Source organism: Arachis duranensis, chromosome 4 (assembly GCF_000817695.3).
Source record: "Arachis duranensis cultivar V14167 chromosome 4, aradu.V14167.gnm2.J7QH, whole genome shotgun sequence".
In the NCBI taxonomy this organism is placed as follows: Eukaryota; Viridiplantae; Streptophyta; class Magnoliopsida; order Fabales; family Fabaceae; genus Arachis; species Arachis duranensis.
Window position 1 is genome coordinate 119,364,473 of NC_029775.3, and position 20,152 is coordinate 119,384,624.

The following is a 20,152-nucleotide window of genomic DNA, read 5'->3' on the forward strand; positions in this document are numbered from 1 at the left end:
AGCAGCAGCTCCTCACGGGTAGCAGCTCCTCACGGGTGGCAGCTCCACGGGACGGCGGTGACGACTGGACAGCGGCAGCAGTGCGGTCCCCCCTTCTCTTCCTTCTTCTCCTATGCTCTCCCCGTTCTCTCTCCCCCCTTTCTTTCTTTCTTTCTTCCATCTGTTCCCCATCCCCTATAACTGTGTGTGTGTTGAGTGAGGTGACAGTGTGAGTGAAAACAACTCCACTACAGAGACAATGAAAAATCTTGATAATGTGAATAATGGGCTCGTTATTTGGCCCAATAAAGGTAAAAAGTGAACACGACTTCACAAATTACCCTAAATCCAAAAACCTTCATTCAATTATTTTACAAAAACAACTATTCAAATCCTAATTACAAACAGTTTTCACCCCCAAATCCTTCTTTCTTCCCAGACGGCAGCCACCCCCGACGTTTGTCTTCGTCGCCGGCAGCCAACAAGTTGGACGAACGTCTCCTTTCGTCTGTGTCATCTGCTGGCAGCCCGGGTCGAGGCAGGCCTTCCTTGTTCCGGTTGCGCGTCCCTGGTGCCTGGCTCGCCGCTCTCTTTCGCGCCGGTACGCAGCTTGTGGGTCGCGTCCTGCCACCGCCGTCCTAGCTTCGCAGTCCGTCGCACTTGTGACAAATAACAACCATCTACGTAACTAATAATAATAACCATTTCGCTACGTATAGAGATGAACATCCGACTTTTACGAACAAAAAATAATTATCCAATTACTCACTAAAACACCCATTTGTCCTTGTATGTCGCGGATGAAGACGCTGGGACGGTGAAACACGCCGGCTAGGGGTGTTGCACGGCCGACGTGCAGGTGGCTGCTTGAATGACGCAACATGCGCGAAGGGGGTGCTCGGATATTCGCGGTGGGCAGGGCGGCGTCGGCTGGTGCTCTGGGTGGCGGCTGGTGTTCCTAGCGGCAACGGACCAGCGAGGTGGGAAGAGAATGGGGGAGAGGAAGACTCCGAAGCACTTACCTCACATGTGGAAAGAGGGAGATACGTAACTGGCCTTATTTGAAATCCTTATGTTTTTTGAATTCAAAATGGAAAATTATTAAAATTTAATTAAATTAATTATCATGTGATTTTAATTTTCTTTTTCACTCTACTGTTCACATTGTTCACTAAACTCATTGTCTCCCTATACTTTCTTGATTGAAAAATTAGGGTTAAGGTTAGGGTTTAATTTGGAGAAAAAGTGAAAATTAGGGATTTTATGGCTAATGTAGGTATTCTTGTAAAATTGGAGGGTAGAGTAGTAAATTAAAACCTAATTTAATCAAACAATAATTATATATGAAAATACCGTTTATTCATCAACTTACAAATTATTTTTAAATAAGTATTCTTGATGAGTTTGGAAAACTCTTATTTAATTTTGATGATGAACAAACATTATTAAAATGTTTAATTACAAAATTATTAATTTGATCTTAATTCATATTTGCCTAATTAATAATTTTGTTGTGTAGATTTTATATTGGGCCGAAAAATGAATTTCTGGCTTAAACCCAATAACCAGCCTTGTTGCGTGTTTTATACTAAGTGGCTGAAACTTTATATTGATGGGCCAAGCTCAATGTTGATTACAACCAAGCCCATGGTTAATTTTTTATGAGAGCTTCCTATGCTTGATCCAGAACAAAAATTCATCAGGAAAGCAAATGTTAACCAATTGGGCCAGTTTTAACTTCAAACCCAAATCCTATTAGTGATGAATGGTTCCAAACTTGGTCCGAAACCAAGATAAAATGAAAGCAAAGTGCTTCCAATGGATCCAAGCTTTTAACCATGTGATGGATTTCAAAATCTATTACATTGTTAATTAATGCATGTGAAATATGAGAGAGAAAAATTCAGCTGAATTGATTGATGGCTATTATGACAACACGCCACTCTAAGCTAGGGAAGTAAAAGCAACTTTTACCAACAAAGTGGTTTATCACATTGAATTGCTTTTCTTCTAAGTTGTTTATTCTCTCTCATCTCTTTCTTGTTTCTTCTTCGGTCCTTGTCCAGGAAACCATGGACGCTATGCTCATCAACAAAGAAAAAGAAGGAGTTGCATGCATCAAGACCATCAAGCTAATGATGGCAAGAAAACATACTAAAATAAAAATGAGCTGTGGCTGAGATATTCACCAAATGTGATTAGATTTGGTGAGGTAATCTCGAGCTCTTCATGCTCAGAAAAGGAAGATGAAGATTCGGCCAGCAAGGGAGATTCTTGAAGCATGGCTTGTCTTTGATTCTGCTCAACCACCACAGGGAGTAGCTAGAGTGGCGAAGTGATGGTTGAGGCAGAGATTAAAGCAGATGAAGTCATCATCATCATGAAGCATCAAGGGCCAGAAATCCATCTTGGAGAGGAAGCCAAGGATGGAGTGCCCGGATTGATGAAGAGTGATGATCAAGGAAGGACTAGAGGTAATTGCATGTTGGGTTTTGCATGGTTATCTCTTCTCTCTCTATGTGGCCGAACCGGTTCTGTTTATTGAAGGAGGAAGAAGTTGGTTCGGTTTTGGCTTCAATAAGTGGAGGCTCCCCTCTTCTATAATAAGGGTGGACAACCACTGTTTGAAGCAAGGAGAAAATTTGAGAGTGCAAGGCACAGAGTTCTCAGAGCTACCTGAGCTAACAGTTTTCTTTTCTCCTTCAATGTTCTCTGTTTTGTAATTTTTCTGTTTAATTTTGTCATGTCTTGAGTCTCATGGAAAAAAGGCAAACAAGTGATGTTTGTATGAAAAATCCATAGAGCGGAAAAAGACAGAGAGTGCAAAATTAAAAGAAAAAGTCATAGATGTCTTAGAGGTCCTTTGTTCATCTATGTTGTATATCATGATTCTGTGGGAATCCCCTTGTAAGTTGGGTTAGCACTTTACAAGTTGTAATCAGATTGATTATAGTAAAATTCCATCATGTTTGTGATGGAGACTGAATGTAGGCTGCACTGCACTTAGCAGCCGAACCAGGATATATCTGGGTGCAATCTTCTTCTCCTTTCTACTCCATTTCTGTTTTCAACTACACAGGAGCAAAAACCAGAATTATCTCGTGCCAAGTGACGAGACAAAAAGAAAAGTCTCGTGGCTAGGGACGAGACAAAACAAAAAGTCTCGTGTGCAGTGAAGAGATAAAAAGAGTAAAAGTTTCCAGAATTAGTCTGACAAGTCAGCAAGTGTTATCAAGCGAAAAGGGAACTAAGATTCAACCCCCCTTCTCTTAGCCACTGAAACCATCAATTCTAATTTAAAGTATAAGATAATATAATTAATTTTTTTCATAAAAATAGAATTATTAAACTCCAAATCTTAATTTTTAATAAAATAATTTTTGAAAATCGAACCTTGATCTATCAAAACCAATTCTTAACCTAACTTCAAAAAATTTGGGCCTTACAATTATCAAGGAATAAGCATAAGCAAGGTTAAACAGATATGCATGAGGTGTGTTGATTTGGTTTGTGAAAACAAGAGAATTTTAAGAGAATTCAATATATCTGTAACACCTAGTTCAGGTAAGCACCTCTACCTCTACATCAATCGTTTGGTTAATTACCAAAATTTTTTTACTAACAACTTTATGAGCCACATACTGATTAGTTGCATGACATTCGGATAAATTTTGAGTCTTATTTCATTGTAATATACCTAACACATCAGCTAAAAATTATTTATGATGTTACCAAAGCTAACATCTTAACTGAAAGTATACAGTCAATGAAAAAATGTATATTTGTATATAGCAAGCTCATCAAGAATAATTTTGTGGTTTCAAAGAAGCAGACAGGGCAAGTGCACATAGTGGATTTGCCACCAAAATAGTGTTGTCGCTTACAAGCCCAAGATGTTACGGATGTGAAGGATTGAAGAGAGATATTCTTAGAAGGGATATGCGAGGAGTAAACGGGAGAGCTGTTCTATTTTGGATGTTGTGAGGTTGGATCTTGGATATAATGGTGTTTGTTTGGTTTGATGTGTTATGTAATTTTTAAGACATTTATTCAGATGAAGATGTTAAAAATATCTTTTTATAAAAATACTTGTATTAAAAGTATAATTTGTTTGTTTAACCATACTTTATATAAAGGTAACACTTTTATAATATATTAAAATCAAATCCTGTAATTCATCGTCTAATGATAAAAAAAATATATATTAATATGAAGACAATTATAAAACCTTCATTGTAATATTTACTATTTTTATATCACCTTAGTTCATATAAAAGGAATACTCTTTTTCCTCTGTTTGTTTCTTAGAGGTTTTTTAACGAGGTTCCTCTTATATGTGTGTTCTATTGGTGAGTGGCATGATAATGGAGAGTTGCATTTTGTTTTGAGATTTCATTAATAGTTCCCTCTTTTAAGCTTGTATAGCTTCGTCAGAGTAAAGCTTTACTAAACTACAAATTTAAAAAAGAAAAGAAAAGGTAAAAATGCAATCTTTTCTCAACAAGCTAAGCCATATGATGGCACATGCTTCTATCGTCTTCAGGTGGTGGCGTTGAAGTTGAAGACGAGGAGAAACCCAGGAAGATGGTTCTTCAGGTGTCCTCTGTGAAAGGTATGTATGAATTTTCTGCTTCAATTGTTCCCCCCGTTGACAACTGACCTTGATGAATGGTTTTTGTGTTGGGCAGACGAAGAACACTGGGTGCCGTTATTTTCAATGGATGGACGAAACGAATAAGAAATCTGCTGGGGTGGAGGAATGCTCTAAAAATGGCACATTAGTATGCAATGCATGTGGAGTCTTGAAAGGGAGGTTTATCAGTGTTGAGAGTGAGACGACACAAAGAGATCGAAAGATGTTGATAGAGCAGATGAAGAGAGTTGAATTGCTTCTGTGTTTCATTCTGGGTGGACTTGTACTGAGTTTGAGTATGAGTTTGATTTGTTTGGTTAGATAGGACAATGGATGCATGCAGGACAGGGTTTATTGACGAATGTAATGCATTATTGTTGCGTAGAATTTATGTTGACATTGTTGTGGCTATTTACTTACTTGTTAATGAATTGGATCTGTGTCTTGACTTACCAGCATATGCATCACAATTGTTTTGTTGTGCAGGTTGAGCTCTACCAGATGGTTGGGGCCTAGCATGTTTCTTCCTGCGTTTTCTTCTCTTGCCATAAGCTTATTCAGGATTACGTTGCCCTTCCTGGTCTTCAACATGTGTCTGATGGTTGTCTCCTAAATTGGGAGCCTCATTTTCAATTGTTGCAGCCTGAGTTTGATTACAAAGCTTTTCACTAGCAGCCTCATCTGGTGCTGATTTTGTTGATCTTCTAAACGAGGAATCTCAACTTCTGTGTTACCGATAACCTCAGCCTCATCAACATACTCCGGATCCGCATCAACTGGATGCTCAAAATACAAGTGGATCCTATTTTCATTCTTCAATGCAGCATCACACAACTTAACCGCATCGGCATCCGTCCTAAGCACCCGTAACCCGTTACCAAATCCAACAGACGGATACAAAGTGTTGGGAATAAGACACCATTCCCCTTTGAGAAAACACCTTTGACAGAGAAATAAAATAGACACAATCACAACACAAGAATTTAACGTGGAAACTCCAATTACCGGAGAAAAAACCACGGCCGTTGTCAAATGACAACCAGAGAATATCACTATGTGAAAATTGTTACAACACATAGACTTCTTTCTCTCTAACATCGGCACCCCAGTACACCCACACTCTCTCAAAGCAAATATCTAACTACACCTCACAACACTCTCTAATCAAAGAGTACAGAGGAAAAGAAAAATCAGATACAAGCTTAAAGTGTTTCTGACTGGTGCAAAAACAAATGGAGAACTTAGCCTCATATTTATAGCCTAGGCCACCCACTCCATTTGCTATCCTAAGCAATTTGGAACTAATTCAACCAAATCCTAACACAAAGCGACAAGTGACGAAGACAAACAAAAGACCACCACCAAGAAACTCTTCAGTTTTGCGCGTCCAACATAGTCTTAGTTAAATATGGTCTTTCACTAAAGGTTAATTCAGTAATTTCATTTGAATTGAGCAATTCGGGTTTCATAAATTAGGGATAAGCGAGATAAGGGATTGAGATCCTAATACGGAGGCCACGTAAGATTTCCGTTTGCCACATTACCAAGCTCCGTTAAACGGAGAAGGATTCTCCTCACGGTTGGTCAGTTTTGTAGTGTATTTAAATTTTTTGAAGGTATGATTGTCGTTATTAAATATTAGAGTTATTTTGGTCAGCGTTTTACAAATTTTGGGGCATAATTGATAATTTACTCTTTTTTTTCTCTTCATTTCCTAGAAATAATGCAACTTTGGAAATAGTTATTTTAGAAAACATTTTTAAATTGAATTTACGAAAAAAATATTTTAATTATTTTTATTTTTTATATTTTTTATATTATTTTATAACACTTTATATATAATTATATTTTAATATCGTTAAAATTATATTTCTTTCGATGGACTATTTATTGTTATTTTTTAATAACTTAAAAAAATAAATGTAATCAATTTTTTTATTAATCTAATACTGATTTTAGGTTCAGAATTCAATTAAAGGTTTCAATTAAAATGCTACACCAATTTTTGTACTATTTGATAGTAAAGCAAAAAAAATTGTTGGGCACAAATACTTCAAATCTAATGACACTCTAAAAAAGTATTAACATTGAAGCACCATCCCAATTAAAAAATTTGTGCAATCTCACACTTATATTTAAAGTCAAAGTAAATGATTTTAAAATACACTGTTGTCAAGATATTTGTTCCAACAAAAAATACTTAACCTCAACACCGATTACAACAAATAAAACAGGTAATATTCCAACAAAAATTACTTATTTAAGACATCATTTTTATTTCTAATTTAAATTATTCATTTACTATAGGAACTAATTTCGCCAACACTAATATCATCATACGAAGATCTCATACCCTAAGAGATTAAGGAAAAAGAAAACCATATAAATTCAAGACATATCTAAGAGTTCATCAACTTAAAGTTTAAAACAAATGCCAAAATCAAACCACTAAATAAAAATATCATTTTGTACAACTCCAACATCTAAATCTTTTATACTACAAATTATTTTAAATAAAATATCTTTTAAATTTAACTGTAGTTTACATATATTTAATTTAGTTCTATAAAATATAATTTTAATATTTATTGTATACTATTATTAATTTATTGCCCCGCGTCTAGTATCTTTAGTTTGGGCATCATCATTATAAAAATACACTGCTAAATTTCACTTGTACAAGCACAAATATCTCCGAGAAGCTCATTTTCTTCAAATCAAATTAAAGTAGTTGCAGCATTCCACTTAACAATGGAGGTAAACTGGTAATTCAACTCATTTGACTAACATTTTGCATGGATCATAAGCAAAAGTAATTGTAATGCAAGCTCAGATTGGTTCATAACTATAACATGTTAAGTTATTATACGCTACCATAGATAGATGGAACCTTAAATACTAGGTAATGAATCCAAGATTGCTTAATCTTACCGCATAAAATCAGTTAGAAAATGACATATTCACAAACTATTTTCTGAATTAAGCCACCACATTTACAAATCAAATCTAAGATAATACATCAAGATTGATTGACATCATCAAATTGGACTACTAGTAACTAGTGGAGTTCATCACAATGCTAAATCTCAACCCAAAAAAACGGAAGGTTCTTCATTCTTCTTCATGCTCACCTTCCCAACCCAGCATTTCAATCGCAATTGACATCACGCGTCCCTTTTGAATCTCTTTCCTGGTTTGAAGCTTAGTTATGGCAGCTTGCCTCAACGATTAAAACCATGTTTTCTATTCCTGTATTAACCCTTCAGCAACCCTGTATTAACCATTTAATACAGGAATATTAAATGCACCAGAAGTAGAAGATATTGCTAAAGAGTACTTGAATGAGTTGGTCATGGTGGCAAAAAGGAGTGATGGAGGGGTCAAAAGCTGTCGGATTCATGACCTTCTCCTTGATATTTGCATATCAGAGAGTAAAGCTGATAAAGATTTAGAGTTTGCATTAAGCTAATTCTGAAATATTGCTAGTTGCTCTAGTCTGATCTACCTGTTTTAATTTTTAAATTGAACATTTCTTTTACATATTAGTTTAAGTAGCAGGTTGATGTAAGGATATAAAATAAAATCCCTTAGTAACGGACTAAATAGCAATCTGGTCGAGAACATTTTTGTGGTTTAGAAGGACGAACAACAACAATAAAAAACGCAAGCTAATCAAGAACAGTTTTGTGGTTTCAAGGAAGCAGACAAGCCAAGAAGTGTATATTAAGTACATATTATTGGACTTACCACCAAAATAATGTTCTGACTAACAAGCCCAAGATGTTACAGTTGTGAAGGATTGAAGGTAGATATGTTTTGGTGGGACATGTGAGGGCTAACCGGAGAGTTGTTTTATTTTGGGTGTTGTGAGGTTAGGTCTTGGATAAATTGGTGTTTCTTTGATTTTATTTATGTACTTACATGCATAAAATGGAACTTCATGAGCCAATACAGCTCACTCTTGGCAAATAAAGATCATTTAGAAAACTGAATTGACAAATCGATAAATTCACAATTTTCAAGTTGGAATTCACATGTTATATATCTCACAACGAAGTTTGATATTCTGTGTATGAATTGCATGACCTATTACATTGTTTCCGCCAACCATCAATGCATAGAAGAAAAGGCAATTACTTATGTAAGCCATTTAGAATCATTTAAACAGAGGGATTAATATTGAAAGAACAAGAACAGGAATCTAATGATACATCAGTCAAAGAAAACGCAACCAAGAAAATATTGTAGAGATAAAACATAAAGAAGCAAATTCAAAACATGAACTGCATATATAGAAGAGGAAAAATAAAGCAGATAACCTCAGAAATGTTACTTTACTTAGTTTATTATTATATATAATTCAAAAGAGATATTGAATTTAACAAGAGGAAACTCAATTGCATTTTCAAATGTTTGAGTTCTCCCCAATTATAGTTGGAAGGAAAATCATACTTTAAGGCAAAAGCAAAATAGAATAAGAATTTTGAGGAGCTTCTTTGCAGCTCAACTTGCCAATCCCACACTCTATTTGCAACACAATCAAGTGTCAAGTTGTTCGTGTATTTACTCCTAATTCCCTTCCCTTGTTTGACCACTTTGTGCTTCTCCTCAAAAGCTATTCACCATGTATTTTACTTCCAATAGTTTAAAACTAAATTATATACAAGATTAATAAAATAAGCATATATTGCTCGATAAAACAAAGATAAGCAGAAATTTTACAAGAGATTCATTTGACAAATTCACCAGACTCCACACCTAGCATCTCAAGTTTGCAGGAGAAACATATTATCCCCAAAAGAATCTACAATTAAAACTTCTACGATTGGATTCATAAGGTTTTGACATGATAAAAGAAAAGTACATTATGCAATCTGCAAAATAAAGCATCTAAAGTATGCCATAACCAACTAAAAAATAAACATCTAAAGTTTTGCATAACCAACTAAACTTCATTTGCACTTTTCAAATCTTCTTTTTCCCCATGTGTCAAGCTCTTCACTTGTACGTTGGCTCCTAATTCTCTTTCTCTGTTTGATGCTAACCTTTAAGCAACATCAGGTTGTTCAAAATATTCAGGGTGAACTTGATGGCCGAAAAAAAAAACTCAGGTAAAAGACCAAGTTTTTTTTTCCGATTATTCAGTTAAAAGGCAGTTTCAGACATGAAAATTCAAGCATAAAAAAATGATTACAGGAAGCAAGACCGTGATCAATGATTCCTAAGCATTGATAAATTCAAATTTCAGCATCCAAAAACAAAAGTCACATCTGATTGGAACTTGCGCAAAATGCAATGAAAACTACCAGGAATAGCTTCGTGCAAAGCATATAAAAATGGTTACATACTGATTTCCTTCTTCATCTTCTTCTTGTTATCCTTATCCTTAATGTCACTGGGAGTGGGGAGTGGCAAGAGACTCTCTGTATACACATTATTGCGTTCACGGTAGGGAAGCTGACAACACAGACTTTTAAAATGCTTAAGCAGGTCTCCTCGGACATTATATATGAAGTACCCAGTTTTACCACGGGAAGTATAGCCTCTTCCAATAATATCCCTATTACTAGATAAGCACAGAGGCCGGAAGTCCTTGCAAGGAATCCGATAGAGAGTCCAAGATGAGTGCACTTTATATTCTTTCATCACCCATATGTCAGTGTTACGGCAATCATCATTGCGAGAATACAAAGCTAGGCAGCCTCCGAGTAGGACAAGACTTGGAAAGGAGCATGACAGTTGTTCCGGCGCAGATATAGTTGAAAAAGTCATCTCCATGAGATCAAAGATAATAATAGCATCCCTGTAATCTTTAAGATCCCAAGGCACCCAATGAACAGTGCCATTAAAGAACAACCCACCAGAATGCCAGGAACGAAAACCCAAGAGTTGAATACCCAAGTGTTTGGGGACAGCAGCATCAAGATTAATCCATGAATTGGTTCTCAAGGAAAAGTAATCCAAATGATATTGTCCTTCGCAATCGCACCAAGCTAAAAGTAGTAAGTAATCATCCTGTGATGCATCATAACCAAATCCATGCAGATACACATTGTAGCCGGTCCTAGGGCCAGGGGGCTTACTCCGATGAACAATATGAGAATAGGATATTCTTTTGCTGGATCCAGTGAGTGGGTTCCATACCACAAGAAAATGTGGGTGTCGATGCAAGAGAATAAAGCCTCTGCAAAATCCCAAGACCGAGAAATCAGAACGTGGTTTCTTCTGGAAAGGGAGACACACCACCTTTTCTGATGCATCATTGTCGTCTAAGTAAACCAAGTAAGCCATAGTGTCGTTTTTCATGAAGAAGCATGCGTTGGTGGCAGCGGGAGAATGGTGAAAATGCAATTCAGCAAAGTTACGATCAGAAATGAGAGAGCACCAGAGCTTGGAAACGCACCTGAGGCGAGCCAGATGTCTGATCGGCACCCGCAGAAGGATTATGTGAATCAGGTCAAGAGGAAGGATGTCGTGAATGCTCTTGCTCTTGTCATTCTGATTCTTATTCTCCATGATCGATTGCTCTTTTGCTTTTTTCACTGTGTGCTTCAGCTTCTTCTTCTTATGCATGCTTGGATTGCTGAGCTTTTCGCAATTCATATACCAATTCACTCAACTCCGGTTCCCGGGACTTCAAATTGATTTGAAAACCTAAAACTAAAAGGGAAACGGTTAGTTTTGGATTGGCTATTGGGAAAAAAAAAGTTATCTTCTAAATAGGTTCATAAAAAATATGGTATTGGATTATTTTGTTTCAAACAAATTTTATTAGGTAGGTTTCTGAATTCAAAAATGCTACTCATTCCTTAAAAATTAGAGTTTAGCACATCCACGTTATATTTATTTTACAAAACACTCAATCATGCATAGTTGTGCAAGCAGAATTACCTTAGACGAAGAAGGATCGCGACGGTGGAGGAGACTTAGGATGAAAGAGACGTGCAGGGGAGCTGCAGGTCGGCAATGGAGCTGCGCGTCGCGGATGGAGAAGTTCTTCGCAGGGGGAGGGGGAGCTCGTCACGAGGGGAGGTGCGTGGTGCGGGAGAAGACAAATGCAGCGAGGAGGGGAGGCGCTGCAGCTCTGGATTTTTAGTTTTTACGGATGAAAGCTTTTCTTTAGCTACGATATAAGAGGGGTGATTAGTTAAAATTTGTGTTTAAAAAAATATTTAGGGTTTTATTTATGATGTGTTAGTGTTAAGAAAATTTAAATTTTAAATTTTAAATTTTAATTTGGCTATTCTGTTTTTCTATATTTATTTTAAATTAAAAAATAATAAATGTATTTGAATATGTGTTTGTTTTAATTTTTTTAAATTAATGTTAAAAAATTGAATAAATGATAATATTTAAAGAATATCTTGTCGCACTATTTTGAATTTTACAAAAATAAAACATATAAATTCTATTTTTAAGGATTTCTTTTGGAAAATGTGTAAAATAGTAAAATTAAATTTATTTAGTATTCCTATTTAGTTTAATAACAAATCACTTTAAATTAAATTTTTTTATTCAATTTATTTTTCACTCTCACATTCTAATTATTTATTCAATATTCTCTACTTTTATCTTTCACAAAATACTATGCAATTAATATCAAAATATTTATACTATAATAAATTAATCAAATAAAAATATTCGAATAAACAAATTTTTTTTAATCAATTCCTGAACAACCATAGTTTTATTTTCTCTCTCCTTTTTGTTTTTTTTTTAAGTCTTTTGTTTTGGTATATTTTGTTTGCAAAAAATTACCTTAAGAAACCATGTTACATTCTTCATTTTAAATTTTTGTGGTTTGACATATAAGGTAATTAAGCATTAATTTATTTTTAGTTGGGTCTACCATAATTTACTAAAAAAACTACTTAAAACCAACCGCGTTAATAGCATGATTAAAAAAAAAGTGTATATTTGTGTATGTAATTGATAAAATAAAACATCTTTAAATTTTACGTAACCAATTTTATTTATACATTCATTACCTCATCTTTAGTCATTAAAGAGCCAAATGAAAAAAATATAAGAACAATCAAATTAAATAGGCTTCTCTATTATGATACTTAGATAGAAGTCAGAAAATAATAAGAGATACAAAGCTAATATTAGTGCTCACAACATAGTTTACAATATAAAATTTGTAACAATTCTAAAAATTGTAAAGCCTATATTCAAGACAATTAAATACACAAGATATTTAACAATGCAGGATTAGCCTTATGATATTTAACAATTTGCTTTTGCTCGACTTATATTCAAGACGGTTATATGTTTATCCGGGAGTGAAGAGTGAAAAAAAATAGATGATGTGCAGTGTTTATTTTAACCATTCATTATTCTCTTTCTTATTTATTTTTGGTCCCACTTATAGAATTAAAGGTGAGAGATCACACTGAATTTTGTCAAGTATCAAAAAAATTGGAGAGAATCCATTTCTTTCTTATACTTGTGTACTTACATGCATAAAATAGAACTTAACGAGCCAATAGAGCTCACTATTGACAAATAAAAAATAACTCAAAAAACTGAATTGATAAATCGATAAATTCACAATTTTCAAGTTGGAATTCACATGTTATATATCTCACAAGGAAGTGTATTATTCTGTGTATAAATTGCACGGTCTATTACATTGTTTCCGCCAACCATCAATGCATAAAAGAAAAGGCAATTACTTATATAAGCCATTTAGAATCATTTAAACAGAGGGATTAGTATTGAAAGAACAAGAACAGGAATCTAATGATAGATCAGTCAAAGATAACGCAACCATGGAAATATTGTAGAGATAAAATATAAAGAAGCAAATCCAAAACTTGAACTGCATATATAGAAGAAAAATAAAGCAGATAATTTAAGAAATATTATTTTACTTAGTTTACTATTATATATAATTCAAAAGAGATATTGAATTTGAATTTAACAAGAGGAAACTCAATGACATTTTCAAATGTTTTGAGTTTTCCCCAATCATAGAATAAGAATTTTGAGGAGCTTCTTTCCAGCTCAACTTGCCAATCCTACACTTTATTTACAACACAATCAAAGTGTCCAAGCCGTATTTACTCCTAATTCCCTTCCCTTGTTTGACCTCTTCGTGATTCTGAGAACCTGCAGAAAAGATCAACCAGTAAAATTCACCGCATTAAACATGAAAAACAGAGATAATTTTAATCTCAAAGAACCTCAATGGGAGACGTGACAATAAGAAGCAAGACATGGTTTAATGGACTTCAAATTCACCATCAACGGTCAAAACTCACATTTGGTTGCAACTTAGTGCAAAATCCATCAAGCTCATTTCGTTTCAATCAATCATAACACAAGCAAAATTAACAGCAACAAAATGGTGTAAAGCACAAGTTACATACCCATCTTCCTCTTCTTCTGCTTGATGTTGCTAGGGACTGCCAAGGAACAGTCCAGATGCACAATGGACCTTATGTGGCTGGTAGAATCACCATAAATATATTGAACATGTTTGAGCAGCTCTCCTCTGACATTATATATATAGAACACTACTTCACCCTCCCAAGGATAACATCTTCCAATAATATCCCCATTAGCAGATAAGCACAGTGGCTTAAACTTATAGCATACAAGGGGAATCTTATAGAGGGTCCAAGACGACAGCACTTTATATTCTTTCATCACCCATATGTGAATGTTACGGCTATCACGATTGTTATAATACAAGGCTAGGCAGCCTCGTAGTACGGCGATACTTGGATAGGAGCATGCCAGTTGTTCCGGCCCAGATATGGTTGAAAAAGTCCTTGGCTTTATATTAAAGATAAGAATGTTAAAACGGTACTCATGAGTAGACCAATGAATAGCCCCGTTACAGAACAACCCCTTAGATTTCAAATTATACCAGTCCAGTAATTTGGGAAGTGCAGCATCAAGATTAATCCATGAATTGCTTCTCAAACAACACAGATCAAAATGGTTTTCGCCGTCTTTACCCTTATATGCTACAACTACTACATAATCATCTTGTGACGCATCATAACCAAAGCCATATAGAAGCGCTTCACGGCGAACGGAGAAGCGTTCATAGCTTGTTGCGGCATTAACCATATGAGAGTATGAAACTCTCTTGCTGGAATCAGTGAGTGGGTTCCATAGGATAAAAAACTGTGGTTCGCAGTGTAAGAGTACGAACCCTCTGCAGGAACCAACAAGACAGAAATCATTAGGAGGTGGCTTCTTCTTGAAAGGGAGAGAGATGGCTATTGCATCAACGCCATCATTATCATCTTGAAGCAGTGCGTCGAGGTCAACGGAGGAAGCGTGAGAATTGCCTTGGAGGAAGAGGCATCTATGGGAGGGTGCGAGAGAGTGATCAAGATGGGATTTTACGAAATTGGGATCGCAGATGAGAGTGTTCCATAGCTTGGAAACGCACCTGACGCACACAAGGTGTTTGATGGGAATCCTCATTAAGATTGCTCGTATCAGTTCCGGAGGAAGGAGGTCGTTGATGCTCTTGAGCTTCTTCTTCTCCATGCTGGATTGCTTCATTGCTATCGATATTAGGGTTTTGGCGAGGAAAAAAATTCATATAAACATTCCTTCGATCCGTTTAAAAAGACGAGCGTTTTCCCGCGTTTTTTCCCCTTTTTTCGGTTCCGATAAAAATAATGCAACTTTGGAAAGAGTTATTTTAGAAAAATGGGGAAGCAATTGATTTTTTTTTTTCGGTTAATGTTGACTTTTAACCAACGAAAATAGTTTCAATAAGCAACAAATCTTAATTCAAGGATAAACTTGATTTTCTAAGCATTTGTTGGATTCAAGTTCTATCATCAAAGTTTATTAGTAGTTATAACTTATAATTTAGAGCAATCTCAATAAGATTTTTTTTGTGTATTATTTTTAATTTTTACCATTTGAAATTAAAATTTATATTAGATATAATTTTTTAAATAATATTGATAATATCGCATTATTTAAAAAAAAGCTAATACAATGCAATCATTTATTTATTTATTAAACTTATTAAATAAATATTGTAATGTTATTAATAAACTTAAATGAAATCAACTATTGGAATAATAAATTTTATACCGAGTGTCAAATCTAAATTTTATATTATATGATCTCACAAATATTTATGTGACATATTATATTATAAGACCTAAAATAAAATTAAACTAAAGCCACATATTAAAAATGTTCTTATAAGATAGTAATTTTAAGGATTCTTTTATTTAAATTAAATAAATATATAAATTACGAAAATAAATAAAATGTGAAATATTTACAAAAATGTATACTCTTACACATCTCAGATATTGAGGAGTAAGTTAAAAAGTGAACACATCTCGATGTCTAATATCCCGTATAATGACCAGACAATGTTGAGACATATCCTGGGTACACCCAAGATATGTGTTATTATCGAGATTGGGGACTGAACACCTGAGATATGTGACAACTGAGAAAAGAGTCTCAGTACTTGAGATATATAAAATTTGCCTAATTTGGGTCTCAATATCCGAAATATACTCGAACGTATATATAAGATCACAGTAGTCGAGATTGCTGTATATTTCAATAATTTTTAAGAATTTTGTTAGTTTCTAAACGCCTAAATTCGAGTACCTTAAATAAATATGGCCTCACGAGAATATGTTCGCGATGGAGACATCAATAGACTGAATGCTATTTGGCACGTGACTGGAGATTTAGATTTTGAGGTTAATAATTTTTTCTTATTTTATTTTCAGTGAATAATTAATTTAAATGTTTTGGATTTAGTAACTTATTTAATGTGGTAGGACATAGTGAATAGATAAAGTTAGATAATTTATTTAGTTAGATATAATATGGTTCGATATTCTGTATAATTAATTGTAACTTAAGTGAAATAAATAAAATAGGTAACTAATTATAACTTAAGTTAAATAAATAAAATATATAACTATTAATTAATACATTAGTAAAATTAATAGGTAATTAAATGAAGTGATGCCCAAATGTGACAGTCAGGTTAGAATAGTGCAATATGAATGATTTTAATTTTTTATATATTGTTTGATAGTCCTATCCTTAATAAGTGTTATGAATATTAGCAATACAAATTATATTCGTACTGTATCTATTGCATTTGTTATTGATGTTTATTTATTTGGTTTATAATTTTTAGAAATGGTCTAACACAATTAATGATTTAGACGAGATTAATATGCGAGAGTAAATGTTTGGATATTGCAGAGACCACAGTTACTGTTGTCACGCCATGTGACCCTGGTCTCCTCCGGCCGAACATCCTATTGCCTTATATCAGGGAGGCAGGATTTGGGTAGTAGAGTGGATGGATTTTATGTTTGACAATTTCTTGATCTCTACATTTGTCGAGCGGTCGAGACTCGAGACCCACACATTCCACCTTCTATGGGACGAGGTCAGCATTACACTCCAAGATGTTGCCTAACATATTTTTCTGCACACTGATGTTGCCTACCACATCGCTCTACGATGTTTCCTACTATCCATATTGTAATCCTCCTTTTCACCGTATAACACCCTAATTACCCTAAACCTTACCTCTAATCGTAAAGTAAAGAATAACTAAGTGTCACGATAGTTCTAAAGCTTATGGTATATAATATATATCTAAGAATTTATATAACTAGAAGACCGATGAAAGAATAAAGCTCAAAGTCGCGTAAAGCGAAATTACGAAATGCGAAGTGTTCACACATGATAAATAAACGCTTAGGCACGGACAGAACAAGACATAATATTTATAAAACCTTGTAGATAGCTCCAGGATACACAAGGTAGTACTTAAATTAAATAAGACATATATATAAGTATGATATACAGAAAGAGGACTAGTCACAGCCTGCGGAGTTTAGGCCGACTAGTCAAACTAAATACAACATAGTTTTGAAGTTCAAAACAGCAACAACCTATCTCTTAAAGTTTTCAGAAATAAAGCCTTTAAGGCAACAAGGTTATCTAAATACAAAGGATGAGAGATAGACTATATCAAAATAAGGCAGAATAAAACAAAGATAAAACCATACTCTGCTCTGTCACCATCTCGCAACTCACCGAGGTGGGTTACGACCTACATCTAAAAAACAACAACAACATATGAGTATGGTATCAATGCCCAGTATATAAGATGTAAGGTTCTAGGGCGCCAAAGGCAATCCTAGAACCTTGCACCGATACAGATATTCAAGCTTAGAATAAATATATAACTTAAATCATAAACAGGGAATTCTATCTTAATGGATTTCTAACTAACATAGCACTGTTGTCCCATACCCTTCGCCAGCCTAACCTCCATGTGATCCCATCGTCACCGCTTACCGAGCCTTCTCAATCCCAATAGAAAACACAGTTAATGCAAACAAGTAAAGTACAAGTGATATACATACATAGCAAGTAAACAAATAGCAAGTAGACATGTGATTTATTTAAGCATAACTAAAGTTAAGCAAAGCAAACAAGCATATAGAAGATGCATATGATGAATGTCTGTCCTATTGGCTTGTGATATCACTTGTCGGTCTATAAATGCCAACCCGACACATCCTCCCGGATGTAGCCTTCCTGCCACACCAGGGATATAGGCCCTACACACTCATGCAGCAAAGAATCTGCCACGCCAGAGATATAGGCCATGCACACTCATGCAACAGAGAAGGAATCAACAACAACTGTCTCACCATAAATCATTCTAAGGATATAGTGTTTGGTACACTCTTGCAGCAAAAAAACTGCCACGCCATCCCGCACACTCTCATATAATCCAAGAATTTCATCATTCATTTTCGAGTTCTTAACTCATCATAACCATCACCGGTTTTCAATTTCTCAAATTCAACATAAACATTTCCATTTCCCAAAAATCTCTTCCACCATATACTTCACAACTCAACATTCACCAATTCAAGCGAGAATTTACACAATCCTTCCAAAATCTGTCACCAGCTCTAAACTCATAACTAAAATATCCCTTTTTTATTCATTTGTTGTTTTCTCCCTTGATTCAAGACCCTAAAACTGGAAAAAAGGTTTTAAACAAGTGTTACGGATATTTGCAAGCTTGTCGGGAAGGTAAAACGATTAAAAACAAGGTTTTCATTGAAAAACAGGGCAGTGTGCGTACGCATAGAGAATGAAGAATAATGAGATTATGATTTTAAAGTATGATTTTTAAATGAAATTGAATTTGATTAAGAGTTGAAACCCTGGGTAAGAGGCAGTGGCATTGTCCACTTGCTCTGGAAAAGAGATGAGGAAGGAGAATGATGAAAATTGAATTTGATTATGAAATTGAATGATTATGATAAATGAGACATGATTGAGGATTATTGATGACAAGTAAGTCTGTGTTTTCTCTCTGGTTGTAAGGGTTACAGGAAATCTATTCCCTCTAATGGTGACAGGGCACATAACCTCTCTAATGGTGACAGGGCACGTATTCCCTCTAATGGAATTATTGCGCAAAAGAGAGACAGTATATGGATTAGCTACCAGACATGTCGAGTTTGACTATATAACTGACAAATGAGCTCATCAGCCATAAGAGAGACATGCATTATATGCATTTGTATGACTTATTTGTGTATGTATTGGTTTTAGATTGCCTATGTGCTTGCCTGTTGTAAGGTCCCACATTGGTTGGGGAGGAGAACGAAGCATGCTTTATAAGGGTGTGGATACCTCTCCCTAGTATGACGCATTTTAACGAGTGAGTGTGGGGGGGCTTCGGCTATCATCCCTATCGTCAAAGGCAAAACCGTGAGGCATTTTGTGTCAAAGCGGATAATATCGGGCTAGCGGGTGGTTTGGGCTGTTACAGATGGTATCAGAGCCGGAACCCGGATCGATGTGCCAGTGAGGGCGCTGAGCTCCCTTAGGGGGGTGGATTCTAAGGTCCCACATCGGTTGGAGAGGAGAACGAAGCATGCCTTATAAGGGTGTGGATACCTCCCCCTAGCATGACGCGTTTTGACGAGTGAGTTTGAGGGGTTTCGGCTATCATCCATATCGTCAAAGACAAAACCGTGAGGCCTTGTGTGCCAAAGTAGACAATATCGTGTTAGCGGGTGGTCTGGACTATTACAGATGGTATCAGAGCCGGAACCCGGATCGATGTGCCAGTGAGGGCGCTGGGCTCCCTTAGGGGGTGGATTGTAAAGTCCCACATCGGTTGGAGAGGAGAACGAAGCATGCCTTATAAGGGTGTGGATACCTTTCCCTAGCATGACGCGTTTTGACGAGTGAGTTTTAAGGGTTTCGGCTATCATTCCTATCGTCAAAGGCAAAACCGTGAGGCCTTGTGTGCTATAGCGGACAATATCGTGCTAGCGCGTGGTCTAGTCTGTTACAGATGGTATCAGAGACGGAACCCGGATTGATGTGCCAGCGAGGGCGCTGGGCTCCCTTAGGGGGTGGATTGTAAATGCCTTGTATGCCCAAGTGGACAATATCGTGCTAGCAGGTGGTCTAGGCTGTTATAGATGGTATCAGAGCCAGAGTCCGGATCGATGTGCCAGCGAGGGCGCTGGA

The 20,152-nt window shown here is 35.6% G+C and overlaps 3 protein-coding genes across 3 annotated transcripts in view; all 3 read right to left on the reverse strand.

The window, feature by feature from the left end:
* The window catches only part of LOC107486476 (F-box/kelch-repeat protein At3g06240-like), a 43,499-nt gene that overhangs the window by 15,832 nt on the left and 7,515 nt on the right, over window positions 1–20,152 (reverse strand). The window lies entirely within an intron of this gene.
* Window positions 9,281–11,713, reverse strand: LOC127739700 (F-box/kelch-repeat protein At3g06240-like). The gene is made up of 3 exons (XM_052260864.1): window positions 11,504–11,713; window positions 11,016–11,272; window positions 9,281–10,796 (listed from the first exon to the last, which is right to left on the reverse strand). Exons 2-3 carry the CDS (start codon window positions 11,213–11,215, stop codon window positions 9,953–9,955), a joined length of 1,044 nt encoding a protein of 347 aa, XP_052116824.1. The 5' UTR covers window positions 11,216–11,272; window positions 11,504–11,713; the 3' UTR covers window positions 9,281–9,952.
* LOC110280355 (F-box/kelch-repeat protein At3g06240-like) lies at window positions 13,518–15,138 on the reverse strand. Its single transcript, XM_021141258.2, has 2 exons — window positions 13,987–15,138; window positions 13,518–13,726 (listed from the first exon to the last, which is right to left on the reverse strand). The coding sequence occupies exons 1-2, from the start codon at window positions 15,122–15,124 to the stop codon at window positions 13,647–13,649; spliced, it is 1,218 nt and encodes a 405-aa protein (XP_020996917.2). The 5' UTR covers window positions 15,125–15,138; the 3' UTR covers window positions 13,518–13,646.

Excerpts from the sequence above, each read along its gene's own strand:
- LOC110280355 (XM_021141258.2), bottom strand. The coding sequence starts at position 15,124 with ATGGAGAAGAAGAAGCTCAAGAGCATCAACGACCTCCTTCCTCCGGAA. Across the intron at positions 13,727-13,986 it reads GCAGAAGAAGAGGAAGATGG|GTTCTCAGAATCACGAAGAG; the intron begins GTATGTAACTTG and ends TCTTTTCTGCAG.
- LOC127739700 (XM_052260864.1), bottom strand. The coding sequence starts at position 11,215 with ATGAATTGCGAAAAGCTCAGCAATCCAAGCATGCATAAGAAGAAGAAG. Across the intron at positions 10,797-11,015 it reads AGACATCTGGCTCGCCTCAG|AGGCTTTATTCTCTTGCATC; the intron begins GTGCGTTTCCAA and ends GGGATTTTGCAG.